The 22,177-nt window shown below is 39.2% G+C and overlaps 1 protein-coding gene across 1 annotated transcript; it reads right to left on the minus strand.

Moving 5' to 3' along the window:
- Positions 1-259: 259 nt before the first annotated feature.
- LOC122044268 (probable LRR receptor-like serine/threonine-protein kinase At1g05700) lies at positions 260-6,965 on the minus strand. The gene is made up of 13 exons (XM_042604784.1): positions 6,806-6,965; positions 6,157-6,718; positions 5,495-5,973; positions 5,273-5,402; positions 4,976-5,047; positions 4,688-4,759; positions 4,524-4,604; positions 3,107-3,255; positions 2,751-3,007; positions 2,493-2,619; positions 1,995-2,063; positions 1,714-1,900; positions 260-885 (listed from the first exon to the last, which is right to left on the minus strand). The coding sequence occupies exons 1-13, from the start codon at positions 6,963-6,965 to the stop codon at positions 468-470; spliced, it is 2,763 nt and encodes a 920-aa protein (XP_042460718.1). The 3' UTR covers positions 260-467.
- Between the last annotated feature and the right edge of the window lie 15,212 nt (positions 6,966-22,177).

The raw sequence follows: 22,177 nt of genomic DNA on the forward strand, positions 1-22,177 counted from the left end.
CATTTACATGAACCAAACAAAACTTAAAACGAGCTCAAACAGAAACCAAGTCAAATTTAATCAACCATTTCAATAGCCTCTTAGTTTATTTTATGCTCAGCTTGTCTCAGTCACCTTATCAAATAAACTTGAACATCACAAAATTTGACTCGGCTTGTCTCGTTTACTGCCCTAACACGGTTTCTCTTGCTCCACTCTTCAATGTCAACAATTAACAATTAATGTTCTTCTATTGCTTGGAATAAGGAGAAACTAAACAGAGGGTTTTAATATCTCTTACTGAATTGTATTATTGTTTGTTTGTCTTCAAGAACCATATGATAATATGATACACCAAGAATCATTCATTTAGTTCGTCAAGTTATCAGAATATTATAGTAGACCACACTGAGGAAAACACACCATTTCAATATAACACACTGTTGAAGAATCTTGCACCTCATAGAGGGAAAGTCGAGATTTTCAATTCATCTTGGACCTAGGTGATGGTTCGACCCTTCTACCTCAAGTGCGCTAAACTGGACGGATCTTTCACCTTCGACATTCCGGTCCGTGCCATTCTCACTCGTAGCCTCAAGTTCTATGCACACCTTGAGCTGGTTCACAACATCAACTATCGTTGGCCTATCGGCAGAGGTATCTGCTGTGCACTGCATTGCAAGATCTGTAACATTCCTTATGGAGTTGCTACTGAATGATCGGCGAAATCTTTTGTCAACAACAGCATCGATGTTCCCTACGGCAATATAGGATGCCATATATTGAACTATGTGAACCTTACTTCTGCCAGACTGTATGGCTCGTTGGCCAGTGATTAGCTCCAAAAGGACCACTCCGAAGCTATATATGTCACTCTTCTCCGTAAGCTGGTAAGTTGTATGGAACCTGATACAACAACCAACAGTAAGTCTCAATTATTCAAGGTTGATCATAAAGATCTTATATTGTCAATGAATCACCAAAATCAAACAAATTAAGGTATAAAAATGCAAAAACCGTTTTGCCTCCGAAGTCAATACAATAATGTTAAAAAAAGGTCCATTTGCATTAGTACAAGAGAATAAGTTTAGATCTCTGTAACAGTTCTTTCTGAAACCAAGTAGGTAGTATTTTGCTACAATTTGAATGAATTTTGTTTATTTATTATATTACAATACTGCAGTGAAATTCAAGAAAAGGGAATGGTTGAAAACATATGGAAAAGGACAAATTTCAAGCACCATTCTTGCTAGTTAACAAAATATCTAGTACTTCTAGAGCAGAATTGTAATAATTCAGAGTTTATCTAATAATTCAAATTTATCATGCGTATGGATATGTCAAATTCATAATGACAAGTGAAAGTTTGGATATACTGGATGACTGCCCTAAGATACAAACGATTATGCATTTCCATCAAGAATGATTGTTAATCTGTTGAAGAGTTTTCTCCGACTTGGTACCATTGAGAATAGAGAAGCATTATAGAAAGAAAAGATGAGTGGTTGTAAATGAATATCTGAAGATCTAACGAGTTTTCCCTTTCATAATTCAACTTTAATTTAAAATCTGGAAAAATAATCAACATTTTAATGACTTCTATACATCAGTTGGAAAATTTAGTGGTTTTCAATCAATGAAAGTGAAAGAAGATTTCCATTTTAATTGATCATGAATCATATCACCCTTAAATAGGATAAACAAACACAAAATATACATAAAAAATAGGCGTACTCTGGGTCAATGTATCCTGGGGTTCCGACCATTTCAAGGCGGGTGACATCTGTGTTATTGCTGAAAGATTTAGACATCCCATAGTCTGTTAGCTTGGCCTCAAGTTTTTCACCTAAAAGAATATTGCTGGTCTTCAAATCTCTATGCATTATAGGCGGCAGGCATCCTCGGTGCAGATAGTCAAGTCCTGTATTATTTTTGAAGCAAGAAAGAAGCAAGAACATCATAAAAGTTGTCAGAAGAAATATATAAAGCCAGAGCAGAATAATATCATTGAAGACCTTGTGCAGCTTCCAGTGCAATTATTAGACGTTCTCTCCAACTCAAGGTTCTAGATAAACTGTCCCTACCTGTATCATACCATCACCAAAATCCACGTCATGTTCAGATAGAAGATCCAAGAGCCTAGTCACTAAATACTATTACACTTCGTCTTATCATCGCTACAATATTTGAGAATTTTTAGCAGCTTTTGCAGAGGAAAACCTAGTTGGAAGAAGGTTGGTCATAATAAAGATTTTTTGTCTCTGTCTCCTGAGGTCATAGGTTCACATATTCACATGAACATAATAAAAATAATGACGATAGAAAATGTTCTGACATGATCTTATAATGTTATGAGACAAGTTACCACTTCCATACTATAACTCTCCATATTACTGATCAATGCCTGTTTTACCTAGATAAAAACCATCCGTGTCTAGACAGAATAAAAACAAAAAGTCTTCAGAAACGTTATTTGCAATTTAATTTATGCAGGCAATGTTCTTGGAGAGGACCTTGGAGATGATCTTTGAGGCTTCCCTGGGGCATGTACTCATAAACAAGTGCTAAAAAAGTTTCATCTCTGCAGTATCCCAGAAGAGAAACCAAATTCCTATGATGAATCCTTAGTAACTGCCTTGCCTACAATCAAAATTTAATTCTGTCAATTGAAATGTATTGAAACAACCTTGAGAAATTTGATGAACTGTTCATAATTTCACAGGAAACCGATTTTGGAAAATTAAGACTCATAATAATTCGGAATAATTTACCTCAAATTCAAATTCTCGGGTCTGCTGCGAAGTAGATTGTGACTGCACTTTGACTGCAACTTGAGTAACATTGTCCAAATGGCCTAGATAGAATGTCCCAAAAGCCCCTTTCCCAATGACTTGAGCAAAGTTATTAGTAATTACTTGCAGATGATTGAAAGTGAATTTCCCACTATCAACTTGTGGATGTGGTCCATGTTCAGTTTTCTGAGCTATGGTTGCTTCAGTATGTCGTGTCACACTTGATGTAACCAAAACTTTTGACAAAAACAAGAACAAGATGAGCTTGCAGAAATCAAGTTGGACAAAAAATTAACAAAAGAATCAGAGACACAAATTCTCCTCAATAGTATTACCTTTTCCCCTTTTTCTCAGCCAAATAAACCATCCTGCCAGTATAAGTATCGATAGCAACCCAAGGACAGCACAACAAATAACCACAATAACAAGTGTGTTTGTCTTCTTTTTACTCCTAGTGTTGCCTGGAATTGTGTGGTTGGTGAACCTAGCATTTAGAAAATTTTAAAAACTAATATGAAATTTAAATCTTCACTTAAGAAAATAACAAAGTTTGATGCTTAGATATTACCTAATTATTGAAAATGTAGAGTTTCTTTCATCTATATGCAAAGCATAGCAATCAAGAAAATATTCAGAATAGAACAAATGATATTGCCATCAAAGAATTGAAATTCTAACTTTTCAGCTTGGTAAAAGTACTAGCATCAAGCAAACACAAGACTTCAATTAACTCTGGAGTATACCACTTCCTATATATTAGGACAACTTTTAGCCTGACAATATAACTGTATCATATCAAATCACAATTACTGAATAGCAACAACTGGTAAATCAGCTTAACTAGCATTCATAAAGCCACAAGAAAAACTCACGGTTCAATCTGCAGATTCCAAATCCATCCACATTTCTAAAAAAAATCAATTGCTTATTATTTGCCAAAGAAGAATCTTCTACATCCATCTTTAAGCTTGAATTCACAATCTAACCAGTTAATATTCCCTTCAATTACAAGGTCAGAAGTTAGAGAACTGGTATGGTAAGTTATGCAGCTTCCTACTTAACCTTCGTTAGTTTATTGCTAACTTTACCTGTTATCCACTTCTCGTGTTCAAGTTGATGCTCCTGTTATGTAAATTTATTTTGTACTTCTATCCTTGCGGATAACCAAGATTTGTAGTCAAAATTTGGCATCAATAAAGTCAATGCACAGATTCTGCATTGGCATGGGAGATTGGATTCATCATAATTCACTCATAAATCGTAAGAGCTCTTTAATATTGAGATTGGAGAAACTAATCTGTTATCTAGGAAATAGGAAACACATGTTAGCATAAATGAATTTTTAATTACTTGAATGATAAAAAAAAAATGAGTATAGGTAAGTGATGCATTATCAAATGCATACAGAAAAGTGGCAGGCCCAACCTAGCAAATTTATGCTATATATGATTCCTATAATATATAGAGATCTCCATGTGGGAAAATTCTATGGAAGGTGTCTTCTTTCAAATTACATGCAAGTTCATCACATGCATTTGTTTGGTAGATGGTTACCATAGTACTTGAAAATTTTCAAAGTATGTATATGCTGTCAAAAATGGTAATACACGATACAGAAATTCGTAGCATAATGAACTATAGTATGTCATGTAAACAACCTGCATATAGATCTCTATGATACTTGAAAATGGCCAATCCCTTTAAACAATGAGGAATAGATCTAAACCTGGAGATTACAGAACTAAAACTGACCTTAGGATAAGTGAACCCTCTTCTGATCTTTTGAGAAGAGAACTGGGAATTGATCCAGTAAAATTGTTTCCAGTCAAATTCCTACAAGACAACATTTTGTCAGAGCTTATATTATATTCTATACCAGCAATAACATAAGAAAATGATTAAATTATTCCACTTACAAGACTTTGAGAGATGTCAAATTCCCAAGAAAATCAGGTACTTCCCCCGTTAAATTATTGTAAGACAAATCCCTAAAATTTAACATAACAGAAAAAAAAAGGAATTCATAGCAGATCTAACTGATACTTTCATAATGTATTTCCTTGTCAAGAGAACATAGTGGTATTAAAAAATTAGCACCAAAACTACTAAGACACCATAACTTCACCAAGAAAATATGGTGGTCTCAGTAAATTAACACCAAAACTAACTAGGTTTAGACAATAGACAATAGGCAAAATCCTTACAAGTACTCAGAGGTGTCAAGCAAAGCAAAAGAATCTGATATGCTTCCAGTTAATCCACTAGAAGACATGTTTCTGCAGGAAAAAGGTGCAGCTTGGTTAGCAAAATAATAACAAAAAACTCATATTCCCATTCTGTGCGTTCAAGAATGTTTTGTTTTAGTTCTCAATGCATTTTGACTCACATGAATATAACCAAATATGCAGCTTTGTTAGCAAAATAATAACAAGAAACTCATATTCCCATTTTGTTGTATGTTCAATAAAGTATTTGGTAGTTCTCAATGCATTTTGACTTACATGAATACGACCCTTAGAGGTGAATGACTACAGTTCAAGCCAAACCAAGCATATTCCTTTGGAGCACACGGATCACCCTGCCAATTTTTCTTAACCCGATATTCTGCTTTGATTGCCATCATGGCCTCAACTAGTTACCCCCAAACACGACATTGGAACACATCGACACAAACGTTAGATATACTTTATCTCAATCAAAGAAAGAAAATGTCGGATACATACCATCGTTGGCGTCGGTGGCATTCACCCTGAGGTTCATCGCGTAGTACACCTCGAGGGCGTTCAAGATGGGCGGGAGGGTGGAGTTGAGGGTAGCGTTGATGACGAACTCATACTTGGACGAGCCGGTACGCGGATCCGAATTGTACATGTAGTCTGACTGGAGGTAGGGCGGCTCGTATCCACCGAGAGCCAACTGGGAATTGAGATAAACATCGAATACCCGCGTGGCATTCGGAGGAAGGAGCTCCACCTCGGTGGAGTACAAGGCGAAGTAGAACTCGAGCAGCGCGGTGTCATCGCGAAAGTAGAACGAAAGGGGAGTGTCGGTGTCTGTCGTCGTCGCCGCGGTCTGGAGGACGACGGAAGGCGCCTCAAATTGATCGCCATCGGTGGAGACGATCGGCGACGTGGTGGAGATTGTTCCCCAAAAGGGCGCCTGGAACGGCTCCCAGAGACGGTCGTATGCGTCGTCAGGATACCTTTATTATAGGATTTTCGTAAATTTATTTTCGGCAAAAAAAAAAAATCACCGTCATTTAACGAACAAAAAATGTCAATGTTTATATTTTATTTTCCATTTCAGCAGAATAAAAATTTTATTTTATTTTTGTAAAGAATAAAAATTAAAAAAAATCAAACATATCTAAATAGAAATGACTTGCCTTACTAAAGTGGTCCCGCCCAGGTTGAGCCGCCGGTAAAGAACCAGCGGCTGGTCGGCGGTGACGTTCGAATAAAGCCACGCTTTGAGAGGCCTCAACTCCAGCGACGAGACGAACGGAACGCCACCGCCGGTGTTCACCAGGCAAACCCACGCGAACTCCGCCGCCGCCACGAACAACGCCTCCGCCATCGTCAAGTTCGACGGGCCGCTGACGTTGACGCGCAGCCACAGGTCGACGCCCAGGTGGAGGTCGAACTGCAGCGGCCTTCCGGTGCTAGCGTTGTCCTCTCCGTCGTAGTTCCCGTACAGGAACGCGGCCCTGACCAGGTATTTCTGCCCCCTGACGAGCGGCTTCAGGGTGTAGCAGTTCCGAGCGCCGTCGGGGAAGCTTCTCAAGGTGAGAAGCTGACGGTTTGCAAGCGACGGCGAGGAGTAGATGTCCGAGATGTTGTAGTTGATCCCGGCGTCAGTGAATCGGTCGTCGGAAGCGTAAGGGATGCCGGTGATTCCGTCGACGTAGCTGCGATTGCCGGCGGTTCCGCAGTCGATGCTTATAAAGCCTGCGATTAAGTAAACACGCGCGCGCGCGCACACACGAAGGTTTTGTTAAAGATTGATTGAAGAATCTAACAATTCATAGAACAGACCTTCAGTTGAAGACTGGGCTTCAACTCCAGTTGAAGCAGAGAAGATGATCCATAATAGAACAGCAAAACCAAAGTAGCTCTGTTTCTTCTTCATCTTCTGATGATGCCGATAGAAGTTGAGGAGAAGCATTTGAAGAGGCCAATCTTGGAGGTCAACCATAATGTTTAAACATTCTTTAAGCATTGACTTGATAAGTAGCTATCAAAATGGAAGAGGAACTTGGTCTTCTCTTGTACATGGTGATTTGTACGGGTCATCAACAATTTTTTTAACTCTATCTGCAGATTGGCAGTTGCTAAATAACAAAAAGTAAACCTTCTTGATTGAGATGTGCAGCAAACAGAATGCCTGATGATAAAGCTGAAGTCCACCCTCTTTGTTTAAATCCTGCTTCAGTTGATACTTGTGAAACTCTTAACCAGAGTTTTTAAATTGGATAAGAATGAAAACATTCTGAAACAAATTTCTGATCAGCTCGACTGCAGGTCAGCTTCACTAGACATCATTGCCGAGGATCGAGGAACTTGTATCTTAACACAAGGAGTAAGAAAATAGGGCAAGAGGCCTGTTCCACGGTGAAATGGAAGAACATACAATAGTTTTTGCTAGAGAAAATAAAAGTATCATCAGCACTCCACCAAGTACAATTTTCCTTCGCATGAGTAATGTCATGTTAAAAAACTACACGAGAATGAATTTGAAGTAAATGACATTTTGAACCTTAACAACCGAGCAAATCCGATTTTCAGTGTGGGCTTATGTCTCAATTTAGATTTCTAAAATAAATCTAAATTAAACCTGCACTTAAAGTCTTAAATTGGGATTCATCCTCATTGGAACACTCTCCTCTAGTGACTTATCTTATCATGTAGAATCGCTCACTACAAGAAAAACCAACATTACCGACGGATATTTCTGTCGGTATATGCGAATAACGACGGCTCTCCGACGAATTTTATTCCGTCGGAAATATATTTGACGGGATGCGATTCCCGATGGAAACAAAGGTTTCTGTCGTTAATATTTTACCGACGGAAACATAGGTCCATCGGTAATATCGCCGAAAACACTGTTCCGAACTCACGAAATTTGCCGACGGACATATTATTTCCGTCGGTAAAAAACCCACATTTTTTTATGGAAAATGCACACATTTCCGACGGAAGTGCCCTTTCCGTCGGCAATTTCCGACGGAAAAATCACCTCAGTCGGAAATATATCGTAGTAATTTTTCGATAAATTCCGACGGAAAATTTTTTCCGTCAGTATTCCAACGGAAACCCAAAAAAAAAATTCTAGGTTCTGCTTGTTTGGGTCATCATCCACATATACATTTCTCATATATATAAACAACCATCACAAACGATGGTTTTATACAATTCACACATCGAATACAATCTAAACATCAAATACAAATTACACATCTATAATACAATCCACACATCAATATATTTTATAACAATCACACACAAATAAAATCAACAAAAAATAAACACAATCCATATCTAACTCAATCTAGAGAATATATAGATGCAAAGATCCATAACAAAATTTAAGTTTACACAATACATACCACACTAAAAAGTAATCCAAATAATACAAGAACGCTAAATGATAAAAAAAAACCTGTAAAAGTCAAATACAAAATGATCATGTTGATATTTAAATATACCATTTGCATATATATATATATATATATATATATATATATATATATATATAAAACAGATTTGATATGGAATGATACCTGAAAAAATGAGCATATCATCCAATGAAGAGCCAATATGTAAATCCGACCGAACGTGACTCCTGAAATATATAGTAATAAAATATTTAGAAATAAATATATTATAATATTTATACAGAATAAATACTGTAAGGAAGATTAATATATGATAAATAAAAATTAAAGTGTAGATGACCAACCCTCACAAAAATTAATCATCCCTGCGTGATGGATCTTGAGTCTCCTGTGACTCAGAACCATGTGATCCCTGAGTGAAATTAGCCACGATCTGGCACATCTGGGCCATGAGATCATCATTGCTCTTGTCATGTTCGGCTCTCTTCTTCTCCTCATCAGCTCTCCACTGATCCATCTCAGTCATCCTCTGATCCATTGATTTCAGTTGAGTACGCAGTTCTTGATTTTCACGTCTTAAAGACTGCATCTCACTGGAAGAAGAGGAATTAGCACGGCTTACTGGATTCCTCAAACAATCAAATGCAACTTTGGCTTGAGAGCCAAGGCCGTAGAGGGTGGAGTTTTTTGTCCTTCCACCAAAAACATCATAATAAATCTGATTTAGGTCGTCGGTGGATAAACTCCCCCCTCTGCTAATGACTGAGATGCTTGAGCCACCATTTCTGTCATTTGTTGTTGCATAAAAAAATTATAATATCCAATTTGATCAGTATTACTAAATACTAATATAGATAGAAGTGAAAAAATGTAATAAAGTTAATAATCTTACGTGTAGAGTCTAAGATCGAGAATCAACAAATGATCCATCCTTCTTCTTATGGGTCTTGAGAAAGACCTCCATACATGTGGGTTGTCGGGCAAACTCACGTTCCTACATTCCAAAAATGTAAGGGCAAAAAATTATACAAGTTTGGTAATAAATAGAAAATTTGTTACAAAGTATAACTTTAAATTATACTCACCAAATCCATAGTATGCTCAACAATAGATCTCGATCCTGACGTATGTCGAGCGGTACCGGTGCTCGGGCCACCTGGCTCTGTATTTCTATTTGCTTTTGTCTTTTCAGCATTTGTTTGCCACCTTTCTGCAGCCCAGGTGGCCGTCCATGCACTCCAAATCATCTCAGAAACATACGGAGGCCTAATGCCCTTCTTTCTCATATAATACATATGATCTCTGTACAATTTAGCACAGTAAGTATTCCATGTAGCTTTAAATTGCTCTTCTTGCCCGTCCACCCATGTGTATCTTTTCTGTAATTATAAGTTAAACATTTAGTTTAAATGATCATATATTATAAGTTACCAAATATATTCAATTTACTTACCACAAATTCATTATAATAAAACAACTTCATCTCCTGGTCTACATGTCTCCATGTAGTACCAGACGCGCAAACTCGTTCCTTGAATTTGCCTGTGATATATGTGGCAACTCGGTGGCTATCTGGAGTGAATCTGCACGAAATAGACCTAAGTTATAAGAAATATATTATAAATAAATTTATATATGAACTTGAATTATGATATCTGTAAAATAACATTGAACACATCATAATAAGGTTTAAAAACATTATAATATAAATACAAAACAATATGGAAACATAACTTACTGACTAATCAACATTAACAGTTTCAATGTCCTCATCGCTAGAGTTGGATGAGCTTAGTGAAACTTCATCCTCATTGTAGGACATCTCTCCATCATCTATCTCTTCGTAAATGCAATTAACATCTACAAGTAATTGAGAAGTAGATTGGTGTTGTAAATCAATTGAGTGTCTCTCCACTTCATCATTCTGAAATGCATCATGGTTTTGAGCAGTGATTGTGTTCGGCATCTCTATGGTCGAGCGAGCCTTGATTCGACAAATAGACAACCATTCACTAGATCTTCTTCTCTTCGTAGGATATTCAAGATAGAAAACTTGGTCCGCTTGTATCCCAAAAATAAAAGGCTCAAACTTATTGAATCTTTTATTTACATTAACCTCAACTAAATTATAATTTGGATGAATTCTAGTACCTAATCTTGGTGTCGGATTATACCATGAACATTTGAACAACACACACCTCTTTATTGGTAATGCAGGATATTCAATTTCTATGATTTCGTCAAGTCTGCCATAATAATCAAACTCAGTGTTATTGTTGTCCATAGATCCTTTAACGCAAACACTAGAATTATAAGTTAATCTTCGTGAATCTCGTTATGCCACGTGGAATTTAAGACCATTAACATAGTAACCAGAATACACCTTTATTTTACGAAGAGGTCCTGATGCAATATTCATTATCCTATCATCTTGCACATTTGATATTCTACGATCTTTCACCTATAAAAATAGATAACAAATATATTAGGACACTTCTTAATATACATGAACTTCATAATTTTCTAACTTCTCTAACTTATATATATTTGAACCATAATGCAAATTCAGTCTCTAACTTTGTAGCTACTTCACTTGGACCAATTGATGGGTTTTGTAGATATAATTGTTGTTCGTACAAGCTGAGAAAAAAAATAATTATATTAAAATAATTAAACGGATTATAAATGTTTGATTTAAGAAGTTTACTTACTTTATGTATGGTTTGACCTCTTCACAATTTAAGAGTATATATATTCTTGCAGCATGGTATTCTTCTTCGGTTAACCATCTAGAAAGCGATGCACCCATTAATTTACCAGGAAACTTGAAAATAGAAAACATCGATGGGTCTATTGGCTGACAAGCATCATCAAAATTTCTAGGAAACTTGCGATGTCTTGTTTGCACACTTTCAACAAAATAATATAAGCAGAAAGAAGATGCTTCTTCAACCAGATAAGTATTGCATATTGACCCCTCAACTCTTGCTTTATTACGAACATTATTTTTTAATTTCCTCAAAAATCGTTCGAATGGATACATCCATCTGTATTGTACAGGACCTGCTATTTGTGCCTCGTATGGTAAATGTACTAGGAGATGTTCCATTGAATCAAAAAAACTTGATAGAAATATGCGCTCCAATTTACATAATATGAGAGGAATGTCTGTTTCTAGCCGAAGCATATCATCCATCATAATACACCTTGCTGTCAAATCTTTAAAAAATAGACTTAATTCAGTGAGTGCTTGCCAAACATTTTGAGGAAGTAAGTCATGAAAAGCTATTGGAATAAGTCTTTGCATAAATACATGACAATCATGACTTTTCATTCCAAACATCTTTAATCTATTCATATCCACGCATCGAGCCATATTCGAGGCATACCCATCTGGAAATTTGATTTCTTTCAACCAATTACATAAAGCTTGTTTGTCATCTTTGTCCAATGTATAACAAGCCTTTGGAAATCTATTAGTTGTTTCATCTTGATGCAACTCAGGTCTATTGACTAATTCTTTTAATTCCTCGCATGATTTTGCAGTGTCTTTAGTTCTTCCAGGCACGTTCATCACAGTGTTAAATATATTATCGAAGAAATTTTTCTCAATATGCATAACATCTAAATTATGACGAATAAGCAGATACTTCCAATACGGTAACTCCCCAAAAATACTCCTTTTCTTCCAACTACACTTGCATATCCTAACAATATATTTATTTATCTCATCAGAACCAGATTGAGATACTGGTAGAAATCCATAACTGTCAATTTGCGCAAGGATTTGTTCACCTGAAGCATGGAGTAGAGGGGGTTTTCTTACTACAACATTTTAAAGAAAATTTTTCTTATTTCGCCTGAGAGAGTGATCAAGTGGTAAAAATTTACGATGATTATCAAACCAAGATACCTTCCCACTATAAGATAATAAAAATACATCAGAATCTATCATACAGTGTGGACATGCTAATTTATTAGCCGTGCTCCATCCCGACAACATTGAGTATGCTGGAAAATCACTGATAGTCCATAATAATGCAGCATGCAATCTAAAATTTGTTTTACTTGCAACATCATAAGTTATCGACCCTACATTCCATAATTCATTCAACTTGGCAATAAGAGGTTGTAAGAAAACATCTATCTTGTCTTTGGGATTGGTAGGCAAAGGAATAAGTACTGTAAGGAACATAAATTCATCTTTCATACACATCCATGGCGGTAAATTGTACAGTGTTAATATAATCGGCCAAGATGAATATTGTTGCCCTGACTGTCCAAATGGCTGAAATCCATCTGTAGAAAGTCTCAATCTCACATTATGTGGTTCCATTGCAAAAGAAGGAAATACAACATCTAGATGTTTCCATGCAGGTGAATTACAAAGATGACACATTATATCTCCTTCGTGCTCATGCTCATGATGCCACATCATATAGCAAGTTGTAGCAGTAGATGCATATAAACGTTGAAGTCTAACAGTTAATGGAAAATAATACATCACTTTCCAAGCAATTTTTTTTTCTTCTCTCCTAATGTGCGAGTACCATGCTTATAACGAGGGTGTGTACAGATTTTGCATTCACTCAGATCATTGTCTTCATTCCAAAATATCATGTAGTTGTTTATACAACAATCAATCTTCTCTACAGGCAAACCTAAACCTCTGACTAATTTTTTTGTACTGTAAAAACTATCAGTCATTATGTTATCAGCAGGAAGCAATTCTGACATCAACTGACAAATGTCATCGTAACATCTTTCTGAAAAATAATGTTTTGCTTTCATATTCAATAATCTTGCAGTAGCTGATAATTGAGAATGACCAGATGGAATATCTTTTCACAGTTCTCTTTCACTAGCCTTTAACATTTCATATAATTGTTGATATTCAGGTGTTGGTGTTTCATCTATATTGGAATAATCAACTGCAGCATTCATCACATCGTGCACCATTGATTGCATTGCATTATCATTAATTGATGATTCATGAGCAGTAAAAGATGTGGCATATGACTAACTACCAGAAGACCCAATTGATTCATAGAGATAAGACTCTCCATGACAATACCAATTATAGTAATTTGGCACAAAACCATTTCTACATATGTGTACTTTCACGGTATCCTCATCACGAAAAACTTTATTCCTACATTTTTTAAGATTACATGGACACCGTAACTCAGCACCATTCATATTTTCGGGATGATTCTTAGCAAAGTTCACAAATTCTTCGACTTCAGCAATAAAATCATCTCTAATAAATCCATTTTCTAAATGATTATACATCCAAGCTTTGTTCATAGACATTTTCACCTAACACTGATAAATTGAGATTTTCAAATCAGCATATATTAACATATTAACACAAAACAAACAAACAGACTATATTATGTAATAAATTAACAAACTAACATAACATACACCTAAATTTAATCATGTTAGACAACATAAAATAAATATAATTTACTAAATTATACCTGAAAATGTGTAAGTCAACCGGAGACAAGCAGCAAAAGCTACCTGTTTATAAAAAAAAATTAGCTAAAAATTTAACACAATAATTGACAAGTTACACATGCTGGCGGCCGCCATAAAGCGGCTGACAGCGGGCGCAGCCGGGCGCAGCGGCTGATAGTGGCTGGCAGCGGCGGCCGCTGGCAGCCGCCTGCGGCCGCAGGGTGCCGTTGGCGGCCGCCTGCACCCGGGGGTGCCGCAGCCGGCCGCAGGGTGCCGCTGCCAGCCGCCGGAGGCCCCAGGGTTGAAAGAAATCGACGGGAAGGTACCTGGGATCGGGAGAGAAGAGAGAAGGAAGTCGGCGGCGCGCGTGAGGGGAAAGAAAGTTGGGCTAGGGTTTTTAAGTATGTTTACCGACGGAATTGGTTTTCCGTCGGTATTTTACCGACTGATCCGGTGGTAAGGACAGGGGACCCTCATGGGCGGAGGGTCAAAGACACGTGGAGGTCAACCCCAAGTTCGCGCCGAATGAAGGATGCCGGGCCGAACGGAAGGATGCCGAGCCGAACGGAAGGATGTCGGACCTAACGGAAGGATGCCGGACCGAACGGAAGGATGCCGAGCCGACCTGACATTCGGCTAGGAGCTTCCCGGGCCGGACAGAAGACAACCCGACCATGGGCGGGTTTTCGACGCTCAAAGTGAAAAGGGTCACCTGGCCGAGCGGATAGCCCGCTCGGCCGAAGCATAAAACATCATTGCTGTGGAACACTCTCAGCCGAGCACCTGGTCGGACCGATACCTACGCTCGGTCGGACCTATGCCTGCCGAGCGGCTGGCCGCTCGGCGCGGGAACAGAAGAGACAAAAGGACAAAGGAAACATCGGGGGAACATCTTCTGACAGCGGGTATGTTCAACGACCAGGCCATACGCAAGATCTTACAACAGAGGATCCCGCTGTCCCATCATAGATGTGTTTGGGCTGTAGCAGTATGGTGTTAGGTAAGCTGGCTGACAGACCCTTACTGGGGTATGGGCTAAGGACACGTGTTTTCCTAGGTATGTGTACCTGATCTCCTCCCCAGCTCTATATAAGAAGCTTTGCACTTCACCAGAGGTAGGCGTTCTATGATATTTGGAGCCACTTCTTCGTTGTTCGCTTACCTGACTTGAGCGTCGGAGGGTCGTCGCCGGGAACTCCTTCCCGGCTCGACTTTTGTGCAGGTTCACAGGAGGTCCGTGCGGACAGTCAGGAGATCTACGCCAGCCGTTTGGAGAGCGCCACGTGCCCAGCGTCCGTTGATTCAGCTTTCGGACAAGATCAATTTGGCGCCGTCTGTGGGAACGCTCCTGCATCCGATCGGAAGCAATGGACGAGACTGGACGACCGCACACGGTGATGCTTTCCACGAAGGAGCTCGACGCTCTAATCAAGGCAAGAGCAGCTAAGCTCGTGGAGCAATAGAGAGAGAATGCGCAAGCCGAGCGGCTGAAGCAACAAACAACGTTAGCATCAGGTGGCCGAGCGGAGGCAATGATCCCCGAGTGGACGCCTCCGCCGAGACAATGATCCAACCGACATTCAAGGGGGAGCACCGCCGAGTGGATGAAGATGGATTGGGACTTGGATCAACCATGAAGCGCAAATTATCTCCAGCCTTTCCGGGGCAGGGTGAAAGGTGCACCAATATAATGTGTGCTGTATGTTTTCCGTTTGGCTGTATATTTGAAATGCAGGAAGCAAAATGTTAAACGCAATTAGCATTATCGGCCAAGCGGCCTATCTCCATGATGTATAAGATCCGAGCCACCGACTCAATGGCGAAGACTCGTTCCGATCGGCCGGGCGTATGGTTACAACAGTCAAGCTCGATGGCGAAGACCCCGTGCCGTTCGGCCGGGCGTAAAAATTATCCGAGCCAAGTCATTGAAGACGAAGACCCCTCGCCGCTCGGTAGGGCGTATGTCATCAGTGTTAAAATTAGCCTTAAGGGTCGTCGAGCTCTGACGTTAAAAATCGAGAGACGAGCCGGCGTCTATAAACCCTCCGAGCGGAAGACCGTCGAGCTCCGACGATAAAAATCGAGAGACGAGCCGGCGTCTATAAACCCTCCGAGCGGAAGACCGTCGAGCTCCGACGTTAAAAATCGAGAGACGAGCAGGCGTCTATAAACCCTCCGAGCGGAAGACCGTCGAGCTCCGACGTTAAAAATCGAGAGATGAGCCGGCGTCTATAAATATTCCGAGCGGAAGACCGTCGAGCTCCGACGTTAAATATCGAGAGTCGGACCGGCGACTATAAACCCTCCGGCCGGAAGTAATGCTGTTTAGCGGTAATTCCAGTTAAAGCCATGCATGCATTCAACTAAGCGAGTCCGACGGACCAAGTGTGCAAGCGGGCGGGTTACCAAGAGTACCTCGTAAACATCTGACGAAAATCCCATTTGCGAAACGAGATATATTCAGCCGAGCGGACTAGCTATACAAAATACTTCGTGATAAATCCCTTGCAAAACGCAAGAGTGGTGGGATGAGAGGCGATTAACGAGGAGAAGCGGAGGATGGTTTCTTGGATGCGCCGCTCGGCACTACGGGCGTCCAGTCAGTCGGACTATGCGCCTCCTTCGACTAGACTTGAAGGGGAGGCATGTGATCCGGTGGTAAGGACGGGGGACCCTCATGGGCGGAGGGTCAAAGACACGTGGAGGTCAACCCCAAGTTCGCTCCGAACGAAGGATGCCGGGCCGAACGAAAGGATGCCGAGCCGAACGGAAGGATGCCCTGTCGAACGGAAGGATACCGGGCCGAACGGAAGGATGCCGGGCCGAACGGAAGGATGCCCTGTCGAACGGAAGCATGCCGGGCCGAACGGAAGGATGCCCTGTCGAACGGAAGCATGCCGGGCTGAACGGAAGGATGCAGGGCCGAACGGAAGGATGCCGGACCGAACGGAAGGATGCCGAGCCGACCTGACATTCGGCCAGGAGCTTCCCGGGCCGGACAGAAGACAACCTGACCATGGGCGGGTTTCCGACGCTCAAAGTGAAAAGGGTCACCTGGCCGAGCGGATAGCCCGCTCGGCCGAAGCATAAAGCATCGTTGCTGTGGAACACTCTCAGCCGAGCACCCGGTCGGACCGATACCTACGCCCGGTCGGACCTATGCCTGCCGAGCGACTGGCCGCTCGGCGCGGGAACAGAAGAGACAAAAGGATAAAGGAAACATCGGGGGAACATCTCCTGACAACGGGTATGTTCAACGACCAGGCCATATACAAGATCTTACAACAGAGGATCCCGCTGTCCCATCATAGATGTGCTTGGACTGTAGCAGTATAGTGTTAGGTAAGCTGGTTGACAGGCCCTTACTGGGGTATGGGCTGAGGACACATGTTTGCCTAGGTATGTGTGCCTGAGCTCCTCCCCAGCTCTATATAAGGAGCTTTGCACTTCACCAGAGGTAGGCGTTCTACGATATTTGGAGCCACTTCTTTGTTGTTCGCTTACTTGACTTGAGCGTCGGAGGGTCGTCGCCGGGAACCCCTTCCCGGCCCGACTTCTGTGCAGGTTCACCGGAGGTCCGTGCGGACAGTCAGGAGATCTACGTCAGCCGTTTGGAAAGCGCCACGTGCCCAGCGTCCGTTGATTTAGCTTTCGGACAGGATCACCGACGAAATAGGTATTCCGTCGGTAAGCAAATGTTTTACCGACGGAATCGAACAATTCCGTCGGTAGATTACTACTTTACCGACGGAATAAATATTCCGTCGATAAAGTCCAATTCCACCGATGGAATAGACATTCCGTCGGTACGCTCGTCGGTAATACTATTTTTTCTTGTAGTGGCTTGACTCTTTCTTAGTCCACCATGTCTTTCCATCAGTTGTCAATTCCGTAAACTCAATTGGACTTTGGCCAGTTGTCAGGTCCCATGGACGCAGCTGGATTTCCCATCAAATATTAGGTCACTCCTTGACTTATCTGAACTTCTACACCAACTATTAGGTCCTCCAAACTTAGCTAGATTTCAGCCTAATGTCAGACCAGTCAAGTCCTTCACACTAGGTAGAAAGGTTAGATCACACAACACATCTAATTTAATCCACTTGGCATTCATCAAAACTTAGGTTTGACCATTGGTATCAAATGCACCAGCAGAAGGGTCAAGTAACATTCAAGGGCAAAAAAAACCTAAAGGAGGCCCTACCTGTGATACGCAAAGGTATAGAGAACATTGTGTGTTTCATGTGCAACTAAAAGGGGTATTACTAGAATCAATGTCCAAAGGAAAGGCTTAATAAGAAAAAACAAGGAAGCTCAATTCAAGAGGGAACTTCCAAGGGCAAGCCTAAGGTACCATTAGTTAATAGTACTTATTTAATGATAAAAAACATGCTAGAAAATATTTTCTATCATTTTAATGTTATTTATCATGAAAATAAAAAACGTGAAAAACCTAAGGACAATTACAAGTCATTTCATGCTAGGATTATCGTACCTTAGGTTAGGAAGGTAAATAATGATTTAGGCAAGAAACCAAAACAAGTTAAATATATGCCTAAAAATAAAATTGTCCAAGGGAATAATAGAAAATCAAAATTTGAGGATTTAAGGATAGAAAATCAAGTCTTGAGGTCAAGGCTTGATAAATTAGAGAAGACCCTTAAGAAAATGATAATTAGTGTCGAAGGACCTAAGAAGCAAAACCTAGATTTAAAAGAACAAGAGTCATCCAATGACAAAAAAGGTTTAAGATACAAACCAAAAGCCAAAAAGAATGTGCCCTTGTACCATACAGTTCCATACGATTATGGAACCAATCCTAGATTCAGAAGGGAAGTTATCCCTTGAAGAGAAGTTATCCCTAGAGTTAGCCTTGAGAAGATCAACATGGCTAAGACTTCTAAAAAGTCTAAAAAAGTCATTAACAAGGTCACAAGGGAAGGTATCTCTAGAGTTGATCTAGAGAAGACCAGTGAGACTAAGGCTTCCAAGAAGCCTAGGAAGGTCATCAAAAAGGTATCAAGGGAAGTTATCCCTAGTGAGTACCTAGAGCACCCAAGAAGCACCAATATGTTTTAGGTTCCTAAGAGTGTGTTCTCTACACTCTATATGGGTTTAGCGTATATCAACTCTAATTGGAATGGTAGTTAATCCAACCATGCTGAAGTTGACACTTTGGGTCATTTTCAAGATATTACTACACCTTGAAAATGAAGATTTAAGTTTTACTCTTTGGATGAATAAGATATGCCAAAAAATTTGAAAAATTGGACTTTATTAAATTAGCACAATTAGGGTAGAAGTCAAAGAAATACCGAGTTGAAATTTTGGCAATTTCTTAAGGGAATAAGAGCAACTTAGGATTATTTTTAAATTTAGCAATTAATTAGCAATACTTAGATAGAAAATCTAGGTATTTTCTTTATATTGAAATTGCCACGATAATGTATCCTATCATGTGTCATGACATCAATGCTTTTGCATTCATATATTTATGAAAAATATGTTATGTCATACATGTATCATTTAGATATGATAAATTTCTTTTTACAAATATGCATTTGATGTATGTCATAATTATTTTCATGTATTATTTTTAATTTCTTGAAATTAAGAAAAATGACATCAATTGACATCCTATGTTGGATGATCAAAGTTTAAATATCTAATTAGATATGTATGATCCCTTAGTTTTAGGAAAAACTCATTTTACATCTCACAAGACCATATGGCTTGACTTGTATGTGTGTTTGGGACATAATTGATACAAGTAAGATGTTATGAAGATGAATAAAGCTCAAGATATTGATTTAGTGTATCTTTTTAGAGTTTTAGTATCATTAAAATAATAGATTATGTGAAGTTCAATCATGGGGAAAGTAAGTGTACAAGTCATATCCATTTAGCCCAAAAATCGTAGTTGGAAATTTATTTTTGAAAATCATTTCAAAATCATTTTGGAAAACCTTAGTGAAGTATATCTTTTGATAGAAATCATCATCTATTAATTAGACATAAAGTAGATTGAAACATTAAAGTTTTCTATGATTTCTAACTAAGAAGTCTCGTAATCGATTGACTAATCGATTGAGAGAAGAAGAAAATAGTCGTTGCGAGGTTTAGAGGACTGAATTTGTTTAGATCTGACATGGCAATCGATTGAGGGTTGATTGAGAACCCTAATCTGTGGAATATAAAGACGTTTGAAGATTCAAATCATAATCTCTTCTTTTCCGCTCTTCATCGTCAATTCTTGAAGCTTCTTAGAGACAAGTGTTGCTACACTTTCCAAGTATCAAGAAGCAATCCACAACAATAGGAGATCAAGAGCATATGTCGTTCATTGTTGTATTTATTTCCTTGTTCTTGTTACATTTCTTATTGTATTTCTCATATTTACTTGTACGATACTTATCCGCCTTTTAGAATGAGGTTTTCTATACTATGAGTGAGAAGAGTCCCTTCAATTAGTCACCTGAATGAAATGGATACCAAGTAAAATCAAGGGTGTTAGAATTATTTCAAGTTTTTCGCTGTAATCATCATCAACGAAGCGATTGAAGCTAATCACCTCCTCTATCTCTCAGAGTCTCCTAACAAAGGAGATGATCAGTTCATCATAGTGTGCGAAGAGAACATTGAGAAAGCTTGGGTTCTGGTTTGTGGAATTTAAGAGACGGTTCAATTTTCGTGATCACTTCTCGCCGATAGCAAGTTCTTCAACACAGCGATCTTCCCAGAGATGGTGAATTTCTTCTCCAAGTGTACTATAAGAATTATTTCTACAAATTTCATTACTGTCTACAAAAGTTAAAAACCAACCACATGAAATGGAAAGCCTCTCTTGTCACTCTTCTCTAGGAAGCAAGTGGTTGAGGTTGATCCGGTCGCATTCCTGATCCGATCGGACGAGCTTCTGACCAAGGCTGAGCATGCGGTTGGGCTGAGCTCACCACAAGGGAGGGAGGTCACAACCGATCTTGTGGGCAAGCTTAGGCGGCGACTGACCTCGCGGCTAGACTGGCCACCAAGCTACGGCGACAACCAAGGTAGCGTCTAGCCTCACCGCCAAGCTACAAAGACACTCGAGGAGCTCGAGGTTGCACTCGACCTTGCGACCATGGCTGAGGAGCTAGCCACTGCACCTCGCCACGCTCAAATCAGGACAGAGAGGGGAGGGGAAAGGGGAGGGGAGAGAGAGGAGATGTACTAGTGACGGTTGCGTGCTTTCGTGTGTTGGAGAGAATCGGAGATCCAGTCGATCGATGTCCTGTGCGGGAGAGAAATAGGAACTTTAGGGTTACGAGTGATTTTAGATTCTTTAGATTCATTGTTGATTTAGCGACAAATTCAAGATTAGTTACTGATTTAGCAATAAACTCAAGATTTGTCACTAAGACAAATTTAGGATTTGTTGCTAAATTTAAAAATTGGAATATGAAATTTAATATAAATTTTGAGACAAATTTTGAATTTGTCACTAAATTTATGAATCAAGACTAGCCTGAAACTTAATTTTTCAACCAATGCAAAATTTGCTATTAAAATTTATCACTAATTTACAACGAATTTCAGGACAATATTTTTTTTACCCATGGATTTTGCGACGCAAATTTTTTATTGTTAATTTTACAACAAAAAATATTTTTATTGCTAATTTTATTACTATTTTGTGATTTTTATCACTATTTTTATTGATAATTTATGATAAATTATTTTTATTGTTAAAATTCATTGCTAAATCTATAATTTTTTTAGTGGATGTAGTAGGGCTCGAGAAACGCAAGGTGTTTAGTCCTCAGACTCGAGAAGAGGATTCGGAACCAAGTAATGTTTGGAAGCGAGAATGAGAGGGGGTGAAGCTTTAACTTGATAGGAAATCAATTTAGGAAAGACGAGGAGTAAAGTGACCAATGGTAGTAAACATTAGCCGCTGCAGAAGGATGGGATTGTGGGGTTGTTACTAATAATAAAAAATAATAATAATAATTTTAATTAGTATTATTTATGGGATGACCGATTTGATCTTATAAAATTTTACTGATTACTATGATCAATCGAGAAGTGCGAGCGACGGATAATCCAGAAATTCATCATCCTTTAGTTACGCGTCCTATTTAGAAGAAATTTTTTTGTAAATATGACATATCTAGAGATTGAACCGTGGATATCTGAATATCCTATTACAATATCATAACTCTGAAGATGAGATTTTTACTAATAGGCGAATATTAACAGTGGTCATTACACAAGGGAATTATAATATCACAATGATGAGGACTGTTACTCAATGAAGGCTATAAAATGGAATAGGTAATCAAAGAAA

Source organism: Zingiber officinale, chromosome 2A, assembly GCF_018446385.1.
Source record: "Zingiber officinale cultivar Zhangliang chromosome 2A, Zo_v1.1, whole genome shotgun sequence".
In the NCBI taxonomy this organism is placed as follows: domain Eukaryota; kingdom Viridiplantae; phylum Streptophyta; class Magnoliopsida; order Zingiberales; family Zingiberaceae; genus Zingiber; species Zingiber officinale.

Coding starts and splice junctions, on each gene's coding strand:
- LOC122044268 (XM_042604784.1), bottom strand. CDS start 6,965: ATGGTTGACCTCCAAGATTGGCCTCTTCAAATGCTTCTCCTCAACTTC. Junction 6,719..6,805: donor AGCCCAGTCTTCAACTGAAG/GTCTGTTCTATG, acceptor ACTTAATCGCAG/GCTTTATAAGCATCGACTGC. Junction 886..1,713: donor CCAGGATACATTGACCCAGA/GTACGCCTATTT, acceptor TTGTTGTATCAG/GTTCCATACAACTTACCAGC.